Genomic DNA, 20,285 nt, shown 5'->3' on the forward strand with positions numbered 1-20,285 from the left:
AAAAAAAAAAAAAAAAAAAAAAAGAAAAAAAATCACCCCATTGTTGTTGCCAAAAGGTGACTTAAGCAAAAAAACCACAACAACAAAACAATCACATTTGGCAAAGAGAAAAAGTCTTAGGTCATTACTTTGGGAAGGTGACAATATTAAGAAATTAAATAACCAATTCAAACATCAGCTCCTGTCACGTCTGGGGATTTTGTATGTGGCTTTTGAACTGTTTCAATTTAATAAAACACAGCATCTTACCAAGTTTTTTCTTTTTGTTTCTAGTATAAATCCATTATCATGTCTTTGTTCAGCTCAGGACAAAATAAAATGTGGTTAAAAACCAAAGCATAAGGAACTTATAAACTCCAACACTACTATGTTGTAAGTGTGTTACAAGGAGATTTCCCCCCCCAACATGCAGCAAACAGACGAGGTTAAAATTCAACAAACAATAAAGGGACAGTTGGTGTAAAATAACACACTGCTGGGGGAGAGCAAACAGTGTAAGACCGTCCATGTTGAGCAAAAAAAAAACATGGACGGTCTCTTGTTAAAGACGGACAGGCAGGTGAAGAAAACAATTATTCAGGTACCTTTAAGTGTTAAAATAACAAAACAAAAGGTAGAACAAGAGCAGGAAAGTCAAACTGTGTGTTACTCACAGTTTTTGCTGACTGTTGGACGCCTGGCACCAGTGACAAACTATTGTTTACTTGAACTGACCACTCAGGTGGTTGATCTAACTATTCCAGCTCTGTTACAGAAATCATCTGTCCTAGCTGAGACATTTCTTCTCACCTTTTGATCAAGGCTCTGTAACCTTGACAATTTCACCTTCGGTCCAGTTAAATGAAACTCGTTGGGTCACAAATATTAAGTCACCGTTTGAAAAAAAAAGAAAAAGATTTGATTAGTAATCCAGGAAGTTTGTCATATTTGATCAACCGCAATTTTATTTCCACAGTTGTGGTTTTAAAGTGATAATAAAAAAGAAAGGTTGCAAAAAGAGAGTAAATAAATGTTCTTCTGTGGGATGTTAATAATTGTGGAAAACTGCAAAGAAAAAGCAAAAAGTTTCCAACCTAACGACAAGAAAACTGGGCATAAAAATAGACAACAGGCACTTTTTGTATTGAAATTTGGTATTATTATTCAATGAAAAAAAAACTGCTGAAGCCTGCATTTGTCTATATTTATCCACATTCACAAATATTAGGTGGTTCTTTACCTTTTTGAAATAGTTATTAAGTGTAATTGTGGACGGCTGAAAGTGCGACTAAAGCTGCAGGTTGGTGCAGATTGTTTCCTCGGTGAGGAAATTTCTGCTCTTTTTCCAAGGTAAGGGTTCCTGAACTTCTTTTTTAAGATAATTTATTTTACAAAAAAATGATTAAATGTTTTCAATGGAAGAAAGATGATAAAAAAGAACCACAAAAGTTTTTCTCTGTATCATTTTAGAGAATTCTATAAGATTTTAGTGTCTCTCTTCTGAGATACTTTCACTAAAGCCACATACTAAGGAGGAGCATTCACACTCAAAGGAACCAGACTCCAAACAATAAACAATACAGGACAACTATTTGAGTAAAAGTATTACCCTAAGTACCTAGCTAACGTCGGACAAACAAAAAACATGAATTCAAAAAAACAAAGAGGAAAAGTTACAGCGCAAAACAACAAAGCCGGCGGCGTTTACGTGAAATGATGTTAAAAAAAAAGATTCCGTACTGGACTTACTGGTTCCTGGCCTAGCATCCGATACATCTACCAGTGGACCAGTGGCTTGGGAGAGAGACTGGTAGTGGACGGTGTGGGTGACCGTGGACGACTTTTGCTTCTGCGTCTCTCCGAAGTCGTTGTCCGTCAGCAGCACAGTGGATCTGTCGTCTGTGGGACATAAAAACAGGAGGTGAGGGCCAAAACAGAGCTTTGTGGATAATAAAGCAGCTGCTCAGGGAGACGCGTACCAACGGTCTCCATGGTGTCCCTCTCCTCAATGAGGAGCTGGGCTCTGGGGATGTCGATGTGCATGCGCAGCGTCTGTTGCTGTTTGTTAATCGGTTCTGTCGGACGCGTGTTTTTACTGAGGGACACAAAAACAAACGGAAACGGCAACATGTGAAGAGCGTGATTTATTTCGTTCTCAATAGAAAGACACAGCCTGTAATGTTTGCAGATTGTGTCATGTCATAGCACAATCAAGTAACTATGTTACCTTCAGTTGTGATGAAAATGCTAAATGTATCAAATATGACTCAAGAGAAATTTCACTTTCTAATTTAACACCTTGAAATTGGCGTTTCGGGAATGGAGATAATCCTGTCGATCCTACCTGACCCGGTCCAGAAAATGTTTAGTCTAACATCAGAGTGAGACAGCAACAGCTACGTCTTTCTGTCCCGTGCATGGAAACATCTTATTTCAGACGAATTTTATCGAAAGACGATGACGTTCAACACTCACCTCATGAGCATTTCAGCCAAACTTTTTGCGTCTGGAAAACAAGAAGAATCGTTTTTCATGTGTTTGAAACTGCAGCAAGCAAACGAGCAGCGAGGGACCTGAGCGTTAGTCCGTCTCACCTCTCAGCCTCTTGAGCCTCTGCTCCCTCCTCCTCCTCCTCAGCACCAGCAGCCCGATGAAGATCACCACGATCCCCACCAACACGCAGGAAATGGTCACCATCATCTTCAAGCCTTCGCCTCCCCCAGACGTGTCCTCGCTCACATTGGGCGCTTTCACCAGAGGGGCGATGGTACCTGTGGACAGGTCGTGGTGCGGCGTTAAGGATAAGCTTTGAATTTAATTTTTGCAAACACCAAAAACGACGTACTGCCATCGTAGCTGAGCGTTGCAAACTTGACTCTCTTCTCAGCGTAGCCGGCGCTGTTGGAGACTTTCATCTGCAGCTCGTACCAGGTGGCCTCCTGCAGGTCGTACAGAATGTAGCTCTTCGTGAGGGACGTGCGCTGCGCCGTGGTCCAGGTGGGCGCGTCGACGGCCCGGTACTCCAAGGTGAAGGAGGTGATCGGACACCCGCCGTTGTTCCAGCCGTTGAGGTTGAGCTTGACGCGAGTGGCGTTGATGCTGGTGAAAAGCTCCTGCTCCTTGGAGTATTGAGGCTCTTTTTCAAAGACAACGAACAAAGAAAAAAAAAATATATATATATATAAAATGTTGCGTCTGTCCTCAACAAGGATCTATTGTCACTAACTTGTTTGGTGGAGGGTTGTTGAAAGATCAAGAACTGAAAGTTCACTCAGTAAAATATAGTACAAGCTGCATTTCTAATGAATCATACACGGAGTTAGCATGCTAACGTTAGCATAGCAATTCAATAAACTACAAAAATGGTAAGGAGCGTAGTTTAGTGAAATGTGTTTCATCAGATATGTCTCTAAAAACTGTCAATAAAGCTGCATCTGTCTCATGTGTTTGTGAGTTTATTATTGAATCTTTCTGAGCCTCATAAACTTGTGTTGAAGTATAACAACACATCAGTAGCGGCCAAGAAAAAAAGGAAACGACTTCCTTCCATCCATCCATCCATCCATCCATACATACATACATACATACATACATACATAAGGTCAAAGGTCAGTAGGTGCAGTGGTGAGGAAATGTGTTCTGTTAATTTATCACACTTCAAGGCCACCAAATTTTCAACATATACAAGACACTGATTTATTATTCATAAAATAATGCTATTAATTGCAGTTCGGATCATTAAATACAATCTTTATCAATCACATTTACATTCATTGCTAATGCAAATTAGCAATGAATGTATCGTAATGTAAATTAGCTGATCCTCTAGCTATCAGGTAGATCAGACTCCCGATATCCAGGAATCTAATCCAACTCTTAGCTATGAAAACCAGAACAAACCATCTAAAAATGTAGTTGAAAAAGCTCAGAGCAGTAAATTCAATCTATTTTCCATCGACTTACGATACCAAATCAGTACAGTCCGTTTCAATCAAGTGGTAACACTTAATAGGTCTCAATCCCAATCGGCGGCGAAGCAGATTCCTGCTACAGTACAGGAAGTAAAACAAAGCGGGTACCTTTGCCGTGGGTCTTTGCTTCTATGATTTCACTGATGCGACCGGGACCAACTGCGTTCTGGGCCGTGAGGGTGAACTTGTACCAGGTACCGCACTTGAGGTTCTCCAGCCGATAGGAGCGCTCACTGGGACTGATGGCGAAGTTACCCCACTGTTCGCTGTTGTCCTCCGAGTACTGCAGGATGTAGCCTGAAAAGAGCCGGGCGGGAACAACAACGGTCAGCTGCTGAGCTCGGTTCTACGGAACGGGAACGCCGAACCGCGTCTGACCTCGAATGGAGCTGCCGCCGTTGTCTCCTGGGATCCAAGAGAGGGTGATGGAGGTTGTGGTTGTCTTGGTGACGGTGAGGCGAGGCTGGTCAGGTGGAACTAGAGGAACCACAACGCAGTCAGACTTTCATGGATGTTTTCAGACAAGTGACCCGTCAATGTTTTCGGCTCCGGTTAGTGAAGCGCACCTTGAACCTGCAGATTGAGGACGATCTTGTCTGAACCAAAGCTATTACTGGCCACACAGGTGTAATTCCCAGAATCCTCCGCTTTCACTGTGCGAATAACAAGGCTGCCGTTTCCATGGACGCTCCGCCGGCTGTCTATCACAACAGGAGCAGGGGTTCCATTGCTGGAACGCAGACAGATATTCACAGTTAACATTCGGAAACTATCAACGTTAAATGTATTCACCAACTACAAACCAGTGTCTTGGACGTCTACAGTGCCTTGCTAAATGGTAATTGGTTGGTTGTACATCCGTGTGTCGGTACGTACAATACATCCTGTATCTGACGTAACGTTTCCATGTTTGGCAACGGAGATGGACTGTCCAGTTATTTTTCTGTCACATTGCTCAACTTGACAGCTTAGTTTGGCGGCCATCTCTTGGTGGAGTTGTAGTTTTCCCATAATTGATACATTTTCAGACAATATAACACCTAACCTTGTTTTTAACTTCATCACAAATTTGTTTAGAGGTCGCACCTCTGAACAGAAATGGATTTTTACCCTTTAACTCCCAGTGGCTCACATTGAAGTTTAAACATCACAAACATGAAAAGTTCTAGGAACATGAATGGTACAATGCATTAAAACCTGAAATCGTTTTTTCTTTTGTTCTTATTTGCACTCACATCTCCTTCAGCCACTTGATGGTTGGGGACGGATCACCGACCGCCTTGCAGGGGAGGACAATGTCCCTCATCCAGGGAGTCGTGACTGTCCTGTTGAAGGTCAGGATTCGAGCCGGAGCTGCAAATACAAACGCGCAGGCTTGTGACATCACAGCACCATCCTGGGTTAGCATCAGTCGCATTTTGTGACCCTTCGGCCAACTGAGTCAAAGCTCAGTATGTTAACAGTGGAGACAACATCGATCAGGCAGAAGGCGGAGCTGCAGGTTCCAGACACCACAAGCAAGTACCGTACATGAATGCAGGCTTATTTACATTCAACTGAAGAAACAAAAAGGAGATTTCTACTTCCATCCACCTCAGTCTGCCTTAATGGATCACCTTTGAGTTGAACTGTGGGCTCCGATAAGGAAATGTGCATGTGTTTGGTACTGACCTTCAGCCATGGGCTTGATGGTGATGATCTCGCTGGCATTTCCGCGGCCTGCGGCCGTGACGGCCACCACCCAGATGCTGTACTGTCGGTTCCTGCTCAGGTTAGGGATGCGGTAGAAGAAAACATCTGGAGCTGCTTCGAATTCACTGCTCACCTGCAGGAGGAAGGTGAGGGGAAGAAAAAAAAAACAAGCATTTAAAGCATGCTGAACCTGGTGCAAATCCCATTTGCTCAGCAGGACGGAACAGGAAAGTTGCTGGAATTGGTTTTACCGTAGGGTGTGGATTGGAGCAGAAAACTGTGTACTTCCTGATGATGCCGTTCACTTTGAGAGGAGGGAGCCAGGACACAAACACCACCGAGTTGGATGCAGCTGCAGCTTTCACACCAGCTGGAGGACCAGGAACTGAAAGCAGAAGGAGATCGGTTACGGTAGAGACGCTTAATGAGGCCAGATGAGTGACCAGCCAGATAGAAACGGAAAAACATGCAGTCTTTTTTTTCAATAAGTGAACGCACCATAGTGCTACTAGAACCCTGAGACAACAACTGTCTTTGCTGCAGAAGTTACTATTGAGAAAAGATCACACAAGGTTTGTTTTTTTCAGTCAGAGGAAGTCGAGAGATGCAAGAAGCTATATGAGTGGAAACTATCTCATGCAACATGTTGAGACATGTCTGAGTTTCTGTCATGCTGATATAGCATCGCTGTCAGCAGATAACAGGGACGTCAACTTGAGCTCCTTTTACATCCTGTTGAGCTTTTAGCCTCTGTCTGTCGTGAAAACCCCCAAATCTGGAAATCTTGGCAACCTCAGAGATAAAGGGAGGTTCGACATTCTCCAGAACACGCAGGCGCAGATGGCTATTTTTTGTTTTTTACAACCTGCAGCGCTAGCTAGGCTAGTGCTAAATTAAGACGCAGGGTGGCTATAGAAACAACATCTTTAGTAATCCTTCTCGTATTGTTTTATATTCTAGTTCTTGAAGAAAAATGTAGAAAAAAATAGCCTTTATCAGATCAAAGGTGCACAGAAACTGAATATAGGAAATCTAAAACTCCAGTTAAACATACGATGAAGTAGAAAAATGATCAGTTTTCTTACAGAAGGATATGAATACACTTGTGAGTGCCAGTTTAAGACCCAAACCAGTGGCGTGAGATCAGACAGATAACTGGCCAGCTTCTCTGTCTCTGCTGTAACACACCAGCAGCACACAGAGAAGATCCTAAACAGAGTCCAGACAATGTATATCCATAACGAAACATATTATGAATATACACTGATAATGTGCAATATGTATGTCAATGGAGTAGACGCTCACCGATTATGTCCTGCCATTGGTTATGATACGCATCAGTGAAACTAACACATTTTCATCTTGTCTGGTGTCATTTTACTAAGACGTGGAAGTTAGAAAACTGGCTTTTCCAGCCGGCCATCGGTCACTGTTTGAACTTGGACTACCTGCCTCTGTGTTCCTGATAAACATCCAGAGAGGAATCAACCGACTCAAGTCTCCTTAATCAAAACAAGCGAGTGAAGTTTTTGAAACTTTCTCACACATTCAGCGTTAGAATTTCATAGGAAATTGAATAAAACATTAAGAAACTGTTGCCTTACAGTTCATTTATGAAACCTCACTGTATTTGCAAGACAACAGCCGCCTTTGTTTATCTATTTTTCTTGTAAAAAGGTGTGTTCGTCTTCCTACCGTCCTCCTTGGTGCGGGTGTAAATCTGCTCACTGCGGACGCCGTCTCCCGCTCGGGTGAAGGCCAACACCTGGATGCTGTAGTTGGTGTATTTCTCCAGTCCATCCAGCTCCAGCGAGGGCTTAGAGGTCGTGACGTTCCTGATCTCCCCGAGCTCTGAAGAGGCAAAGGAGAAACAGAGGGCAGTAAGAAACTCTGTGTCTCAGCCAAAACTATATCCTGACCCAGAAATCAGGAATACACCAATATTGCCAACCACCACTGGCCCAGCAACACGTCTGTCAGGTCTCTGTTGTTCTCCAGCTACTTTCTGTCTTTCAGTGTCACTTCAGGTACCCACCACTCTAAAACTACATGTTGTCGCTTTATGTTTCTACAACATATAGCGTCCTCGCCTTTCAAAAGTTAATTACAGCTGAATTGCAAGGACTTCTGATAACATTAAGTGATTCCGAAACTGTTTCTTCTACTCAATCTGAAAGTAGACATGCTTTCAGACGCTCATCTGATAAATGCAATAAATTTGTCATATCTGTGATTTTATCTTCTACCAAATACAATTGAGGAAGCAAGTGACTAAGGTGATCCTCTTCAGAGTTTTGTTTGTTGTACGTCCACAGAATATACCAAATGTCTTGTTACTGAGTTTCATTTGCATTCAACAGTCAGACAATCATCTAAAAACATTATAATGTGAGCGTTCCCCCGCTGTTACTATGCAAGCCGGTTCTGGCTGTCAAGTCCAAAGCGTTCCTGTTGTTCAGGCGGGCCAACATGATGTGACAGTGCAGGGGCCAAAGGTAATCACACTGTCACAACCAATCCCACCAGCACAAACGCAGCATGTGACAGCACCATGCCATGCTGTCTGACGTCCAGCAGAGGACATCTCACACACACCATCCAACTGAGTCAAGAAATTAAGCCACTTTTATTCACAGTTTTAAAGATATTTTCTCAGAGATGTACCGTGTTCGTGTGTGTGTGTGTGTGTGTGTGTGTGTGTGTTTTTGTTTTTTTTTAAAGCCAAAGTGTGACTGCGTACCTCCGTCAGGCAGGTTGGCCCAGTAGATGACCCTGAAGCCCAGCAGGTTGCCGTTCAGGGCGTCTTTGGGAGGAGTCAGCCAGGACAGGGAGATGACCTCTGGAGACGTGGCCACGGCCTGGACGTTCTCAGGAGGACGGCTCGGCACTGAGCGAGGAGAAGCAGGACGGGTTTAGAGGGCAGAAATGCATGGCAGTACCTTCCAGCGGCCACTAGATGGAGACAGATCCTCACACACCGAAGCCTCCTGCCCTACATTTATCAGCTGTGTTAAACAAATGCTTGGCAAACTAGGATGTTTCTTTGAATAGCTTAAAAAAGTCTGGGAAAGTTTGAAAATTGTTTTGACCATATCCAGTTCTTGACAAGTTTGGAGATCAATTATTTTTGAAAGATTTAAAACAGCGGTTTATAATTTTTTAAATGTTTTTTTTTTTTTAACATATTTGTTAAACTGTCATTATGAACAGATAATCTCATCTAAAGAAATACACCGCTCTGTCAGAAGCAACCAATCAGAGCCAGGAGGAGGTTCTTAGTGCTGTCAATAACTCTCTGGTATGCGCTGCTCACAGCCTCCCCCTTTCTCTCTGCCACTCTACAACTAGCAACCCACAACGGAGCCTGTCGTGAATGCTAAGGCTAGTTAGCATGACCACTGACTGCAGCACATAAACAGTTTTCCTGGAATTGTAAGCCGTCTCTCTGCCATTACCACACTAAGCTTCGCGTACACAAGCTTGATTGACAGTGCTTAGACCCCTCCTCCTGGCTCTGATTGGTTGGGAGCCGTGTGCTTCTTCAGACAGCAGCAGCAGCAGCAGCTCAGGGGAGGAGTTTGAGGAGCTACATCTTTTCACAGATTATCCGTCTCATATTACATTGTGACAGTTTTAACAAATATGTAAAAAGTCTATTCTTGTAAAAATTACATGCCGGAGCTGTAAGGACAACAGGTTCTCAGGCTTCTAAAGGACAACCATCTAACGCTGTATAATAAATATTATAAATATATAATAACTGTATCCTAAAACAAGGACTGTTTTCTATCCCACTTTTTAAACAATCGAAACATTTCATCTGGTCTGAAAAGAAAATGTTTTCCTACCGTCCTCCAGAGTGGTAGCAGCCACCTCAGTGGAAGACGGCCCGGTCCCGGCGCTGTTGCTGGCCTGGACCACCACTCCGTACTGGGTGAACTTCTTCAGGTTGTCCAGGACCAGGCTCTCGGCGTTGTCCCCGGTCGTCTCCACGCTGATCACGCTGAACTGGTAGTTCCCGCCGGAGCTGTACTCCCGGTAGCCCACCTGGTAGCCGCGGATCGCCCCGTTCTGCAGGTGCTTCTTGGGCGGCTGGCACACAAATCACATAAGTTGATTTGAAAGCTTGTTTTTTCACACAACAACCCAGATCCCCACAAACTAGTATTTTCCCTACGTTTTCTTGTGTGTACTTTAAAAACTTTGTATTTATTTAAATCCTGGAGAAGAAATCCACCCAGTTCGTCACCCAGCTGTGTTTTTTTTTCACGATACATTTGTTAGAAGAAAAAAACAACACATGCACAACCAAGCAGTGCCTGTGTTCGCCCACTTCAAGCCGAGTTACAAAATCAATTTGAAGACTTTTAAACTCCAGTGAAACATAGTGAGAACCGTTATCCACAAATAGAAAAAAAAAAGAAAATGGCCGACCTGCACCAAAAACATCATCCTGGAGGTTAAAAACTGACCCCAGAACAACATTTAAAACTAAAACCAGCTGTCGACTAACAGCTTGTCTCACATTTGAAAAATAATTCAAAAAAATAAAAACTGGTGGTGGGACTTGATTCAAGTATATATATATATATATATATCACACCAGACAAGACCCAAGGTGTAGGTTGTGCAAGGAGGCCTCTGAGACAGTCCAGCACATAACAGCAGGGTGCAAGATGCTGGCAGGGAAAGCATACATGGAACGACATAACCAAGTGGCGGGCATAGTGTACAGGAACATCTGTGCAGAATATGGACTGGAAGCCCCGAGGTCAAAATGGGGGACACCCCCAAAGGTGGTGGAGAATGACCGAGCTAAGATCCTGTGGGACTTCCAGATCCAGACAGACAAGATGGTAATGGCGAACCAACCGGACATTGTGGTGGTGGATAAAGAACAGAGGAAAGCCGTTGTGGTGGATGTAGCAATACCAAGTGACCACAACATCAGAAAAAAGGAGCATGAGAAACTGGAGAAATACCAGGGCCTCAGAGAGGAACTGGAGAAGGCCTGGAAGGTGAAGACCACAGTGGTGCCTGTGGTCATCGGGGCCCTCGGGGCAGTCACCCCCAAACTGGAGCAGTGGCTCAAACAGATCCCAGGAACAACATCAGACATCTCAGTCCAGAAATGTGCAGTTCTAGGCACAGCCAAGATACTGCGCAGAACCCTCAAGCTCCCAGGCCTCTGGTAGAGGACCCGAGCTCAGAGGATGAAAGAGACCACCCACGGAGGGTGAGAGGGGAATATTTATATATAATATATATATATAAAAAGTGATTAAACGTGATAAAAAATGTTGAACGCCTTAAAATCGATGTAAGTAATTAAACAAAAGTAACCAGCTGATTTCCTGTCCTTAAAAACAAACAACTAAATCATCTTGATTTCCATGAACTTTGGGACAAAACTAAAAAACTCTGGGAAGGCGAATGTCCTGTTACATCTGGAGCAAATTACCACAACATGTCAGAAACGTCAAACTTTAGTGCTGGCAGTACGCTGGTTTTGGGCTGCTGGCGTAAATTGTGGAACAGTGAATTCTGCTCTCCAGCAGAAAATCCTAAAAGCGAAAGTTCATGAGTTCTTTAATCCAACCAGCTGTTAGTTTTGCAGAATTACAGTGACCCAAAGAACACCAGCAAATCCATCTCTGAATGGTTAAAACAGGAAAAAAAAGGGAAGAAAGTTGAACGTCCTAGTCAAAGTCTGTAGTTATTTCTGACTAATATGACCATAAACAGGGCATTCATGATGGAAAACCCACCAATGGATCTCAGTTGAAACAATTCTTCACAGAAGGAAACACCAACATTCTTCCTCGGTGACGTAACAAATCCTCTGCTAGTTTCCGCAAACACTTGATGGGACATGTTGTCTGTTCTCAAAGTCAGCCGTTAGCATCCTCAGCGTCTGGTAGAAACATCGTCGGACTTACCCTCCATGTGACCCGGATGCTCTGAGAGGAGAGGGCTTCCAGCTGCACGTCTTGAGGAGGTCCATCGGGAGCTGTGATCACATCATCCGCACCATTCAGATATAGAAGAAAAAAAAACACAGAGTATGAAGGCTGAGTGTGTGAACAGATGGGACGCTTGGACTTGCTGGTACATCCTGGGGGTGAGGAGAAGTGCCCTGCAGCGCCCAGAGAGGGGTGAGACGAAGGAGAACGGAGATGACTTGCAAAAAGACGTCCAGCCTCAATGTGTCGACCGTGGTGTGACATTTACTACTGAGGCCGCTAATTGAAAAGTTCTGCTTTTAGCGCCGGGTCAGCGTGTGTTCAGTCATGCAACAGAGCCAACGGGGCTCCGCGTTGGAAACGTTCTCAGTTGGGTTAACGACACCTTCTCATTTCTGAAACCTAATTTATTTGTGTGATTATAGTTGATAATAATTACATTTTAATAAAGAAGACCAAGTCTATGAGTTACTTAAAGTATTATGTCTTCTGTAGTATCAATCAAGTAATTATGTCATCTTCACTTGTTACAAAAATGCCGTATATCAAATATGACTTAAATTAAATTTGCAAAATTGAATTGAAATTGAGACTCTGTCTCTTTAAGAAGCTCCTGCATCGTCCGATGCTCCCGCCTCCAAGTAGTAACTTCAACATCCCTCTATTAAATGTTTACAAATATTTATTATTGCACTGAGAAATCGTTCATATGGTGAGCCCCGCATTTGCGCAGTTCCACCAGGTGTTTGCTAGCTGGTGCTGCTGCTAGTTTGAAGGAGCAGAGTGGTGGAGGTTTGGGTTTGCTCTGTGATTTTACATACAGATGCCGTCCGCTCCGACTCACCTGCTTCGTCTGTGGTGATGGTGAGCTCGTTGCTGGCCTCGCTCTTCCCGATGAGGTTCTTGGCGAACATGCGGATGTTGTAAGTCGAAGAGGGGTGGAGGTCGATGATGGTCGCCTGGTTCAGCTGAGGCGAGACGTCTTTGGTCTTCTGAGCCGTGTCCCAGGAGGCTGAGCGGGGAAACACGGAGGTTTTTATTGGGGCCAGATTAAAGTAAGTCCCGTTAAATCCCAGCACCGACCCAGAACCTTACGACTCCGGGGACTGGGTTTTGCACCTGATTTGTTTTTGCTCTCGATGTCGAAGCCTGTGATGGGACTGTTGCCGTCGAACCCCATGGTCCATCGCAGAGCAATGGTTCTGTCCTTCACTTCTCTGATCTCCACCTCGGGAGGATCCGGCGGCTCTGTGAAGCAGGAAGTCGTTTACTCTAAGCAACGCCTCAGTTATGGATCTGACCGGAGCAGGTTCTCGGCGGGTCGGTTCTACCTTGCACTGTGAGCTGAATGATTCCTCTGTCTTCACCAAAGGAGTTGATGGCATGGCAGGAGAAGAAGCCTGAGTCCTCCCTCACTGTAGGCATGATCTGGTGGATGCAGAAGGAGGCGTTATGACGGCCATCAGCTGGGAGGTGGATGGTGTACAAACAGTTTTTATAAGAACCCCCCCCCCAAAAAAAAGGCTTTTTCACCCTCTCCCTATTTGTAAAACCATGGAAGCTTAACTGTGATTAGTTTATTTAATATATTTGTAAAAAAATAAATCCAGTTTATTGTTCTGTCTCATTAGCAGCTCCTGTTTGTTATCAGCTGAATGTGGAATACTCTCATGTATTTATGTAACATTATTATACTTGAGCAACACTCAGATGAATGTGTTTATTGTGTTTTACAAATTCTTTTTACGTGAGATGAGGATAATAAAGAAAAACGGTAGCAATGACAAATGGACTGAAGTTCACCCAGATAAGATTTTTAATTTCAAAATCAACAACTTAACTTTTGCCTTCAGGTTTAAAACATTCAAATGCATGAAAGTTTGGTTGCTTTCTTCTCTTCCAGTAACTTTCTTGATGCTAAAGCCAACCATACGTCTCTCTGCATGTAGCTATATCTCCATCTATATATGTGTCACCATCATTATATCAGCATCATTTCTTCACCTGGGAGCCGCTCTGTCCTCACCTGCAGGGTGGAGATGACTTCGTCGCCCACCTCCTTAACGGAAACGACGTAGCGGCTGGTCTCCGGGTTGATGATGCGCTCCTCTTTCTCCCAGCGCACCATGATGGGCTTCTCGCCGTGGGCAGTGCAGCTCATCTTCTTCTCCTCTCCCTGCGTGGCCAGCGTGGTGTTTGGGTAGGACGTGATCATGGCAGGAACTGAGGAGACAAAACAGGCGAGTCAGTCAGGATTGGTTCCAGATCCTTTTTTTTTCCTCGCTCGCAGGCGATCAGAAACAGCTCACTTTCTGAAAGTCCTGTGCATAGTTAATGAGCTGTAAGCACACATGAGGTTTGGCTTTAATGCTGACTTTAAGGAAGCATGTGGCCCCACTGCGCATCTTGTATCAGAGGCTCCTTAATGGTGCAGGGAGGCTGCAACAACCCTCTGAAGACACCACACTTAACGCACAATAACGACATGCATGGCTCATTACACCCACAGCGGAGTGAATAACAAGCCTGTACTCCCAGACGCTCTCGCACACATTCAGTCTGGGCCTCACACCCACGCACGCACGCACGCACGCACGCACGCACGCACGCACGCACACACACACACACACACACACACACGAGCACACAAAGCATAACTCCGATGATGTGATGGAAAGTGTCAGGCAAGAGGTTGCAAACATTTAAGCCTCATCTCTTATTCACTCCGCCGCCATTTGGGGCTCGGCTACGGAAACGAACGCTGATTTATTTTGCATGACAAGTATGAATTTTTTGTGAGACACATTTGGGACGAGCGGCGGGGAAGAAACAGCTGCCTGGGTTTTATGTAAACATTTTCGTTTTAGCGAACGCGGCTCCTTTGATCCCGCCCTGAAAGAGGCTCGGTTATTTGTTGACACCTCTGGCAGAGCGGTGTACTCCGCTAGGTGACAAAATACGGGGACAGCGATACGGGAGGTTGATACGTTTTCCAGCCATTAGGTCTGTAGAGGATGTGCGGAGGGCGAACTTCACACGTTTCTGACACTTTGGGGATTAAAAGGGAATATCCCGTCTGTCAAGGTACAGTCCCGATGTGTGACATAACAGGAAACGGTCAGATTGTAGAAGAAAAAATTAAATAGAAGCTGAAAAGTGGAAGTAGCAGAAGCAGTACTACTGGTACGTATCAAACTCCAGCCTCACAATTCAACATGGCTGCCACAATTTATAAAACAGTAATAATCTGTGTTTTTTCCCCCCTCATTAAATCAGTTACCACTAATAAATTTGTACAATTTTTTGATATCAACGTGTTTCTAAACATAGAAACACGTTAATATCAACTCGTATCGCTAACTGTGGTTAGCCCGAATATTAAGAGCGGTTCTTAAATCCTCTACAAGATGAAAACATGAACTTGTGTCAATTTTACTTTTGTCTTAGGCTCTAATGAACTGCTGAGATATTCATGATTTCATCCAATCAGTTAGAAAAGGGCAGATTGCTCCGACATCCCCTAATCCTCCCCTCACTTTCACTGTTATAGAGTTTTGAAGCAGACTCAAATTTGTTTTAAGTGTTTTTTGACACATGCAGCATTTTCATAACTGAATGTAACGTAGTTACTTGTCTGTGGTGTAAAATGGCACAATGCGGCAGTACCAACATCTGGTTGTTGATCACGACTCTTGATGTGAATAAAAGTGTTTCCAATGTGAAATACAGCTGAAAACATACCTCATCCTAGAGCAAAAACTTTTTATGGAAAAATAAGAGTTTTTTTTTGTTTTAAATCACCATGTTTCCACTAAGCAAATTTATATTTCCAACATGAAATTGCACAAGTACAAGTGCACAACGGGAACGCAGATACTGCCAATGCATTTCAACAAAGACATATACAAGGTTAATGGACCAGTGGATATTTACATTAGTATTTATTACATATATTCTTAGTAGAAGAAAATCAAGGGTTCTAAGATGTTTTATTTTATAATTCCTAAAAGCAGCTGCTCAAAACTCTCCAACCTCGATTAAAATTGTGACACTGGCATCATTGAGAAACCCTCGGTTTCAACTGAACACGTCTCCAAAATGACGTCCATGAAGAGCAGAAAAGAAAGACTCAACAATCAAGAGTGTGTGGAACATGGCGAGGCCTCTGGGAAGCGCTCTCTGTGTGTGTGCATGTAAATTCAGCAGAGTGTGTGTGCTCTGTGTGTGTGCATGTAAATTCAGCAGAGTGTGTGTGCTCTGTGTGTGTGCATGTAAATTCAACAGAGTGTGTGTGCTCTGTGTGTGCACGAGCAGCTGAGGCAGCCCTGAGGCAGTGGCTGGACCCTGTGATTGTTGTGCTGATTTATTTCTTTAATATGCTGCAGAATTATTGCGAAAAGTGAAAACGAAAGGAAGAGCTGTGATGTAGGACGGCGCCACACCAACAGTCGAAATCAACATATATTTATATATTAATGTATGTGGATATATATCTTAACTGAATGTTAATTAATGTTTATCATCACCTGGATCCTCGTGGGCTGGTGTGTTCATGTTGACACACACATCTGGAGAGCGGTGAATGTCCTTCAGCGTTGTGCTGCAGAGCGACACATCAGCAGTTTGGCTGTTTGGGAAGTGAAGAAGAAACAGCCGAGCGTGCAGCGCATGTTTGCTGCGCAGCACAAAGTGTCTTTTATGTGGAGGTGAGGAGAGCCCTGTTCCTCCACAGCAACCCAGAGGGCAGTGATGATACGCTTAAGCCTGCAAGGGATTGTGGGGGATAGGCTGGCTGCTGATAGGTTACTCCCCTGAGACAACCCCCCTGTATACTCCCTCCCTCTTCTCCCAGGCTCCCTTTCACCTGGCCAGGTTACCATGCCAACCAGCATCGGACAGTCTCTCCTCCTTTCTCCCCACCTCTCTCTCTTTCTCTCTTCTGGCAAAAAAAAAAGGGCCATTTCTAGTAGCCAGGAATAGAAAATGGACCTGCCATTGATTTCCACTGGAGTGGGATGATTGCACAATCACGTCCTGCAATGTCGCAGTGCAGGAAAAAAAAAAAAAAAGAAACATCACAAAAAGAAAAATGTTGCCAATGTGTCTAACTGCTGGTGTTAGTGATGTGGCAAACAAAATTATCCAGATGGGCCAGACGGGAGGATGGTAATGATACAGGTAGACGGCTAATTCAGTGACAGGCCACTCGGCTGCGATCAGGAGGTAAAAAAAAAATAAAAGAACACGAGTGATTGGGGTGACATTATGGTTATTTCCAGCTTCATTTGAGTGGGATTAGTTATTATGAGTCGTAACAAAAGGACAGAAACATCATATTTCCACTTAGGTATTGTTGAAATCTGTTGTTTTTCAACTGTTGGTGGCATTTTGTGGTTATAAATGTCCTGATTCACTCCAGTTTATTTGTACAGTGAAAAATTTACAACTAATATCATCTTACGGCACTTTAGGAGGAAAACAGACCCAATTTATATCCAAATATATGTCAGCTTTAAAACATATTTCAATTAAACTGAATAAATTCCAACTTGGTTGTAGTTGAAACACAATGCAGAGTTAATAAAAATCTATCTAAAGAAACCCAGGTGATTACATCGAATCACTGACTTCACAGCGATCTAAACAAAAATGTTTAACGTGATCCAACTGTAGTGTGCATTCATGCTTAAGCCACAGAGAGAATTACATTCATTAATAATTATTCTGTTACTAATTTGGCATTTATTTGCTCAACAGGCAGCTTTTCTATTGTTCTTCATTTTGCAGTACAGGATTCTGACAAACCAAATACTCCAGTTGTTATTGTGATACTGGGATCAATCTGATACCAAGTATGATTAATATCGCCGATACCGATACAAAAAAAAATCATTATAATTGAATAATTTGGTGATTTGATTTCAGTTAGTTTTTTATCATTATAAAAGGTTTTAGATAAATATAAGTGTCTTTTTATGAACTTAGTACAATAGAAAACCATTTGCCAGTACAGAGGTAACATAATTCATCTACTAACAACCGTTCATTAGTTTAAGTGAGTGTGAAACTGTAATCTACATCTAACCTAAATAGGAAGAATAAACTATTTTTGGCCTGCTGCAGTTTTAAAACGGTGCTACTGTAATAGAGTGACTAAGTGGTTTGAGATGTTTTTATGACCATAAATTTTTACACCTCCAGGTTTTGCTACTTTACTTTCTATCTGAGATTATAATCTTTGTTGTTGTACTGCAGGAGCCTGTGTTCATGTTCTAATTCTTACCTTTTTTCTTTTTTCTCCTCTGTTTTTGATAAGAAGTATTTTTAAACGTCAAAGTCAAAATGTCGTTTTCCAAAGTGAGGCAAAATTGGAGTAGCCTTCTTTCAACTTGTCGACGGACGACTGGTTCAACATTTTATACTCCGCAAAGCCGGGGAACTCAGGAAACTGATCATTTCTCTGGTGGATCTGAGCGGTTACTAAAACCGTAATCGATTAGTCCTCAAACTGCAAGATCTTCAGGAGATTTATGCCCCACAGAGGCCATAACTTGTCTTCTTTTTTTTTGTTTGCTTGTTTGGATTTTGTTTTTAAAATATCCAGTTCCGTTAAAACACACCCTCTGGTCCACATGCTGAGCTGCTTCCCCTATTCTGGGAGTCCGTAGGTTGGGCCAGGCGGCGGCCTGGCACCGCGGAGAGCGCTAGGCAAAGGAACACGAACATGCAGCTTTTTGCCCCGGGGGCCAGACTGTATGTGGGTGCTGAAGCGGGGTGGGGGTTGCGAGAGGGGTAAAAAAAGGCGAAATCGCACATCATTGACTGGTTCAATGGCCGTCTGCAATGTACTGAAATAATTCCCTTAGCTGCACGATTGGCTCGGACATGGAGCATGATAGCAGCCTGTAGCCTGGCAGTAGAGCTGCACAGAGGAGGGCTGGATAATGATAACATCACATGAAGGCCACAAGCAGATAAATATGTAATCTTCTTGAACCCTCTCGCATTTTGTCATGTTGCGACCACATATTTTCAGGACTTTTATTCAAATGGCAGCACATGATGATAAAGTGGAAAGAAGGTTTTGGAAAATAATGACCTAAAAGGCGTGAGCTTGTATTCAGCTAAATGCAGGGCAATCCTGGAAGAAAACCTGTTAGAAAAGTCTGAAGGTTTTAAGGTTTCACCGTCGAGAAGGTCAACAACCCCAAACATGGAGATTGAACCATGTTCTTGTGTTCGAACGGCTTAATCAAAGTCCAGACCTAAATTCAAAGAGACTTGACTCACAGATGCTCTCGTAAAATCCAAGTGAGTCTGAGCTATTCTGCAAAGATGACCAGGCAAATTTTCAAGTCTCTAGAAAAGCAAAGCTGGTAGACTCTCCAAAAAACAACCCTGTGAAAGACTGAATAATAAATGCATGCCACACTTTTTATATTATTTTTAAAAATGATGTCATCCGCCAAATAAATCCTCCACTACTTTATCTTGGGATGTAAAACAAAATGTGAAAAACCTCTGAGGGTGTGAATACTTTTGCAGTGCAGCGTGGAAATCTAACGGACAGCTCAGTGACCATGAGACCATTTAGCGCCGCTCTCCGCCGAAGCCTCGTTATACACTCTGCCCTCATCACCGTCTTCAGACATTATGATGTCTAGCGGGCTTGATTGGTCTTAATTGGCTCTGATAAACACTGAGTGGCTGCTGACTGACTCTGATAGCATCCACTGTGCATTGGTAATGAATTGGCTCAATTGCATCTGTTTTGGGTACACAGTGGAGATGCTTGACTGAAAATTGCGTTAAAACCATCAGTTCAAGCCTCCACCTGCAGCCGGATTGGAGACTGACTGGATCCACTAAAAAAAATGGCTGCTGAAGGAGGCCAAGCGAACCCAAACCCACGGGGTTTAAAGCTGCAGCATGCAACTTTGATCAAATAATGTTTTTCTACATATTGAGACAGACAATCTGTGAAAAAAAATCAAGCTCCTCTGCCTTCTAGCAGTGCTAAATAGAAACAACTAATCAGAGCTGGGAAGAGAGTCTTAGCGCTCATCAACCACCCTCATGTATGCGCTGCTCATCCCTGACAGCAGACCCTGTAGTTAATGCTAAGGCTAGTTAGCATGGTCACTAAAGCGTTTCCTTAAACGGTGAGTTGTTTCTCCCCCATTAGCATACTGACCATGATTGACAGTGATAAGACCCGCCTCCTAGCTCTGATTGGTTGTTTTTGGTCTGGAGCGTTGTGCTTCTTCAAGCAGCAGTAATAGCTCAGGGATTGATCTATTCACAGATTATCCGTCTCATATCATACCGTCACAACAAGGTGATGGTTTTAACAAACATTTAAAAACTATATATATTTTATAAAAGTTCCACACTGCAGCTTTAATTCTGCTGCAGCGAGGGCAAGCTGCTAGAGCAGCCGGCGCGCGGTGCATGCCGTATTGTGACGAGACATTAGCTTGTGCGCGCACACACGTCTCATAACAATGAAAGTGCCAAGTTATGACATCAGAATAGCAGCAATTCATTTCCTGGGGAGTCCACCACAATAGCATGGCGGAGAGGCATCTACGGGGAAGCGCTAGCTCGCTCATCTGGGCCATTATTCCTTTGTAATGGCTGCGGCGGAGCCAGCTCTTTATGTTAAATGGCGCAGTCCTGT

At 43.5% G+C, this 20,285-nt stretch overlaps 1 protein-coding gene across 3 annotated transcripts in view; it reads right to left on the bottom strand.

Moving 5' to 3' along the window:
* Positions 1-20,285, bottom strand: part of LOC103129771 (Down syndrome cell adhesion molecule homolog) — a 101,017-nt gene that overhangs the window by 4,642 nt on the left and 76,090 nt on the right. For 2 of the 3 annotated variants that reach the window (XM_016665369.1, XM_016665371.1), the window contains 19 exons: positions 13,632-13,828; positions 12,937-13,033; positions 12,725-12,853; positions 12,450-12,617; positions 11,582-11,652; positions 9,491-9,734; positions 8,383-8,529; positions 7,338-7,493; positions 5,894-6,027; positions 5,622-5,775; positions 5,186-5,303; positions 4,517-4,680; positions 4,329-4,427; positions 4,059-4,247; positions 2,825-3,115; positions 2,574-2,750; positions 2,455-2,485; positions 1,959-2,074; positions 1,720-1,878 (listed from right to left, as the gene is read on the bottom strand). In XM_016665369.1, the coding sequence (XP_016520855.1) occupies positions 1,720-1,878; positions 1,959-2,074; positions 2,455-2,485; positions 2,574-2,750; positions 2,825-3,115; positions 4,059-4,247; positions 4,329-4,427; positions 4,517-4,680; positions 5,186-5,303; positions 5,622-5,775; positions 5,894-6,027; positions 7,338-7,493; positions 8,383-8,529; positions 9,491-9,734; positions 11,582-11,652; positions 12,450-12,617; positions 12,725-12,853; positions 12,937-13,033; positions 13,632-13,828 (2,841 nt within the window). The remainder of the gene's footprint in view (positions 1-1,719; positions 1,879-1,958; positions 2,075-2,454; positions 2,486-2,573; positions 2,751-2,824; positions 3,116-4,058; positions 4,248-4,328; positions 4,428-4,516; positions 4,681-5,185; positions 5,304-5,621; positions 5,776-5,893; positions 6,028-7,337; positions 7,494-8,382; positions 8,530-9,490; positions 9,735-11,581; positions 11,653-12,449; positions 12,618-12,724; positions 12,854-12,936; positions 13,034-13,631; positions 13,829-20,285) is intronic. The other variant, XM_007540959.2, reaches the window with a different exon arrangement.

This window comes from Poecilia formosa, unplaced genomic scaffold (genome assembly GCF_000485575.1).
Source record: "Poecilia formosa unplaced genomic scaffold, Poecilia_formosa-5.1.2 Scaffold576, whole genome shotgun sequence".
Lineage (NCBI taxonomy): Eukaryota > Metazoa > Chordata > Actinopteri > Cyprinodontiformes > Poeciliidae > Poecilia > Poecilia formosa.